Consider the following 5,457-nt stretch of genomic DNA (forward strand, 5'->3'; position numbering starts at 1 on the left):
AAAACGAAACCGGCCACGGTTTTAAGATTTAGTCCGAGATCTCTGAGGGTAATTGGGGGCCATGTAAGGATTATATCCTGAAACAGTCAGAAATCGTGGTAGTTTAATTTTCTTTTATCTCACTTTCAATGAACCAATATTCGATTAACCGAAGACATACACAGAAAGAAACAATGAAAATAACAGAATATTTTCCAAAAAAATTGGACCACGTGCGCGTGATCATGCAAACCACGTGTTGCTGGAAACATCTGGACAGCACCTGATTGCGCAATGACTGACGTGACGTCAAAAGTTTGAAAAAGCTCGCGATGATGTAATGGCGCGACCTGTAGAAACAGATGCGAGCAGGCGAAAATGGCCGCGTTTTATCGCTACTCCTGTTTATGGCACGGTTGTGGCAAGCAGTGTACATCTTTATTAGACTTAATCGACCATATCGAAGTAGTGCACATAGAGAAGGACCCAAGAGTTCTCGAGAAACAGGAAGCGGCTCAACCTGCGGCCTTACCGCTTTCCTACATCAACTGTTTCTTCACCGATGCAGCACGCAATGCCATAAAACAGAAGGAGCCAGTTTTGAGCGTTACAGAACCTTCAACGCCGAGCCCCGACCACGGTGTTATTAAGAAGAAACGCTCTACTCCTCCTAAAATCACCCTACAAACAATTAGTAACTCCGATGTACTTGACGGGGGAGATGATGATGGAAATTTGAGCGACAACAGCGACGATTCTTGGACTTCAGATAGCTTCGCAAGCGACCTGGTGTTGAATGCTGTGGCAACGGACGATGGCGAAGGAAAGCGATATATTTGTCCGGTTCCTGGTTGCGGAAAGCGATACAAGAATGTTAACGGGATTAAATATCATGCGAAATATGGACATCGAAAGGACACAAACAGACCCAAAATAAAAGCTCACAAATGCCATTGCGGGAAAAGCTACAAAAGCCCAAGTGGCCTACGACATCACATAGTAACGCAACATTCTACGACCCCCAAGCACTCAGTGCCTCAAGAACTCGAAAATGTAGCGTGAAACTGGGCTTACAAGATATAATTTGTGTGTGAATGGGGGAATTTTGAGCAGATTTCTTTTAATACAAGGTTTGTCCCACTGGGAACTTTGTTTTTGTCTGCACACGAAACAGCTGTCGCCTTCTTTTTCATCTTTCTTTTTTATTGGTTGCGATGAAGAAAGTTTTGAAATGTACTGGGGTTTTTTTTCTACACCAGCGATCGCTGTTGACGGCTCTCAGATTGGATTGTACAGTTTTACGGCAAGATGGTCTTGGCTTCCTAGAACATTTGGTAGAGTGCTAAATCAATCCTTGGGGAATTTGTGGTCGGTAAGGGATAATCAATTAACGACGGCAGATGACAGTCTATTGACACCACAAGAATGAACTATTTTGGGGGGTTTTCAATAGCAACTGTGTTCTTGTGTCCGGGGGAATGTGTCAGACACATAGAAATATGAATGATGTTGGTGAGATTTTGTTGTTTTTGACCCCAAAGTTTTTGAGAATTCCAAAACCATGGCCATTTTCACCCTGATAAATTATTGTAAATTATATTGGCTTACAACGTGAAAGGTACACGTATAAACCCGATACAAGTTTATTTTGGCTTGATGTATTTTTGTGGGTGAATTTCTTCAATTTTTTCGTTCACTTTAAATGAAGAGTTTGTAGCTTAAGTCAGAGAAATTTCAACTTTTATCTGGAAAGGATAGAGTTTATTTATGAGAAAGTCTTAATTATGGAATATTTAGCAGAGTATTTAGAATTCATCTGTCACTTGGATATTACAAAAAGGGAAGGTTGTAAATAAACATTAGGTTACATTGTGAATATATAAAAAAAATCTTTAATATAATTTAAAATGTTAAGATATAAGTTATTAAATTATGGTAACACCTTATAATTCCACTATTTGTTTTCACCAGCTTTTAACAATTCATGAGACATAAAAAATGTTCATCACAACAACAAGAATATTCTCAGTTTCACTGACTGCTATTATTTATAGAAGTAGTGGTAGAGACTGATCTGTACTGTCAGCAGTGATTATGAGAGTTATTAAAGACGAGAATGAAACAAGACATTGACAGTTCTGAGTGTATGAGTCTGTCCACTCAAGCAGCCTACAGCAACTAACTCTTACCTTTGGGTAACCAGGTAACCAAAGCATTATATTGGGCACTTATAGAGAGGAGAATTCGTAATGTCATGTTGCCATAGTGGCAAATTTTATGGATCTCAACAAACTGTGGTCTTGCCAATATGACAGAAAAAAAAAACGAAAAAAATTGACATGTATGACTTTCCTGTGCACTCAGAAACAAAATAGTATACCATACTTTTTTTCCATCGTTCAACAATACAAATGGCCATCTCTGTCAAGACGGATTGTTGAGTTCCAGAAATTTTCCCACTATGGTAATGTGACATCACACTTCTCTTCTCCACTGCACAGTGAACTCCTTACCAATGAATGACCAAACCGAAACAGACTTCTTGAAATTCTAGGCTTAAGGGTTCTCTGGAATTTTTATTAGAGCAGAGCCTTGGTTTGTGTTGGTCCTTTCTAAGCAACATATGATTTTCTACTATTCAGTGTACCAACGGTTCTTTAAGAAAGAGGTAGAATCATTAGAGGTGGCAAATGGTAAAATAAGGGGAAATGCAAAGAACTTGCTAAACTGAGAATTAGCGTCTTAACCAGAAAAATTCCAGAAATTCTAGACTGCAGGAAACTTGCAAAAGTAAGACGTAGGACTCATCACAATAATTTATTGCTTCAAGGACTTTTGAGACTGGATAAAAACAGAGTACAATTTGCAAACCCAAACCTTTGACCTAAGACTGCCCGAAAAGGACTTTCCAACTTTCATCTTTGTATTACAGTCTAATCTCCATAGCCGAGATGATTTAAAATTACAGTGTTACTACTGGCACCATGAATTAGTGTCTGTTTACAGCCAGTCTGCAGCCCAGTCAAGTACTGTAGTTTATTGCCAGAGGTTAAGAGTTACTTCTGAGGGCATGTTTTATGCAAATGGACCAGTTGCCTGCATGAGAGAGTTACAATTAGCCTCAGATGAACTTCCTGTAAGAAAACTGTCCAAACTGCCTGCATTTCTTTCAATATCTGATTAATTAACAATACAAGCCGTGCCAAGTGGTCACTGGGTTAAGTTGTACAGCTAGTGGTGAACAGCAGATGTCTGAAATGTAACACTATAACATTTATGAAAGAACAAAACTCATCTTGGGAGCTTTTGTGTGACACTCCTCATCAAATTTACACCATTAAGATATTAGATCTGTGTGTCAAGTGGTTGCTATAGGGAGGTTAAAAACAATGGAAAATGACAAAAATGTTAGACTTTCAACCCAAAGAGGCTCCAGCTATAGGACTTGGTCAGTGGGCGCAGAGGAGTCATTTGCGACCTTGATTGTTAATTGTAGTTAACTTTTAAAGTTAATGTAGAATAGAGCAAATGTGTTACAAACCTGCTGAAATATTATCTTTGGAACGAGGCTGGGTAACTAGACAACTAACAGCAGCTCTCCTTTTGTAACAGCAGCTCTCCCTTTTTTCTCGGCACTTTGTGCCTCGCTCCGAAAGCTTCGTTTTCAAAATAAGAATAAAGTTTTATTTGTAAAGAAATTTTAGTTTTATTTTCATTTTTTTTGCTCCTGAAGAAGGGTTGTTTTCAAACCAAAATATTGGGCAATTTAATTAAATATATACTTTTTGTTTTATTCTTTTGTTTACTTCTTCATCGCCTTGTCGCAAGGATCAGTTTGCAGTTTCATATTTTTCTACAAGTTTAATTGTACTGATCCACAGTCTACAACTGGGAGATCCAATACCACTCATTGGTTTGCTGCTGTGGACTTGCTGATAATTTATGTCTCTTTAATCTCAAGCCTAGTTCTGTTCGTTTTGTTTGTTCGTTTGTTTGTTTGTTTTTTGCCCAACCGACAAACACCCTTTTACTGAAAGGATGATGCCGAAACAAAACCCTTTTAACCCGTAAACAAAGAACGAAAACGAAAAAGTTTACAGGCTGGTAGAGAATCAGCTAGCTGCCTCATGATATACTTTAAATGGACAGCTCGCTGGCAGGCTAAGATTCAGCCTGTACAGCCTGGGTGATATCAGTGCATGCTAGTAAGGTACTGGCACTATACCGCGGTTATATGGCGCGTAGTGTGGTCAGTCAGATGTACTTCCTTGCTTAGTTTGGTAACATGTTTACAGTACCAATTTTACCTCGTTACGACCCTGTACTCTACATGCCAGACAAGTCCTGGCCAGACTTTAAAAGAACAGAAATAGCTATTGAAAATAATCTGTACAAATGTCCAAAAAATGATTGGTTTTGTGGAGTGGCCGGCAAGAAACAATTTTTCTTAGCAGGGGCGTAATTAGAAATTTTCCAGAGGTATACCCATAGTATTATAAATGAGCCTTTCCCTGTCTCCCAAAAAATAATTATTGTTTTCCCTCGGGCCGGACAGTTCTGCTAGACTTGCGCTTGTTGAATTGTGCGACAAAATTTCTACTGCCTTTGACAGAAAAGAACATTCTATTGGAGTATTTTTAGATCTCTCGAAAGCCTTCGATACGGTCAACCACGACATTCTTTTCAATAAACTTGAACACTATGTTGTTCGGGTCAATAGGTCACAGTTTGTCGAATTCAACAACTAACCTCAAGGCTCCATTCTTGGTCCTTTAATTTTTATCCTGTACGTCAATGAATTAATTTTATGTCTTCCAGCCTGAAACAATCTTGTTTGCTGACGACACAAACTTATTTGCCTCCCAGAGTGACCATGTTACCTAATCAGTATATTAAATAGAGAACTCAGGGGGAACAAATTGTCAACCTGGTTTGCAGCGAATGTGCCTTCTCTGAATTTATCAAAGACTAATTTCATGGTTTAAAGCCTTAGCAAAAAAAGCAGTCCTTTGAATTTTTTAGTTGTTACAAACGGGCGGCCTATATCCTTCATGTCTCGGAAACTATGTTTCTGGGTGTTCTTCTAGATGACAATATAACCTGGAAATGTCATATATCTTATTTTTTAAGTATCCACTATCATCATTCATGAATCTAGGTTTTTTCTTTCTTCTCACTCTCTTCGTACCTTGTATAATTTAATGATCCTTCCATATATTTATTATTGCAGTCTAGATTGGGGATGTACCTACAAATCTAATCTTAAAAGGATAGTTATTTTAGAGAAGCGTGCACTAAGAATAGTAAGCAAACCTAAGTACGATGCCCATACTGACCCGATCTTCAAGGAGCAAAGCCCTTGAAATGTCAAGATATCCACTTGTTTCAATATAGAATAATGCCTTTTTATGATTTCATTTAAGAATTCTACACTCCCTTTAAAATTCAATTCATTTTTTTTCAATGAACAACCAAATA

At 38.2% G+C, this 5,457-nt stretch overlaps 1 protein-coding gene across 1 annotated transcript; it reads left to right on the forward strand.

Moving 5' to 3' along the window:
• The first annotated feature begins 291 nt into the window (after window positions 1-291).
• LOC140931350 (juxtaposed with another zinc finger protein 1-like) lies at window positions 292-2,106 on the forward strand. Its single transcript, XM_073381147.1, has one exon. It carries the CDS (start codon window positions 358-360, stop codon window positions 1,039-1,041), a length of 684 nt encoding a protein of 227 aa, XP_073237248.1. The 5' UTR covers window positions 292-357; the 3' UTR covers window positions 1,042-2,106.
• Window positions 2,107-5,457: the final 3,351 nt, after the last annotated feature.

Source organism: Porites lutea, chromosome 3, assembly GCF_958299795.1.
Source record: "Porites lutea chromosome 3, jaPorLute2.1, whole genome shotgun sequence".
Taxonomy (NCBI): Eukaryota; Metazoa; Cnidaria; class Anthozoa; order Scleractinia; family Poritidae; genus Porites; species Porites lutea.

What these genes read in the sequence shown, in the direction of transcription:
- LOC140931350 (XM_073381147.1), top strand. Translation starts at nt 358, where the DNA reads ATGGCCGCGTTTTATCGCTACTCCTGTTTATGGCACGGTTGTGGCAAG.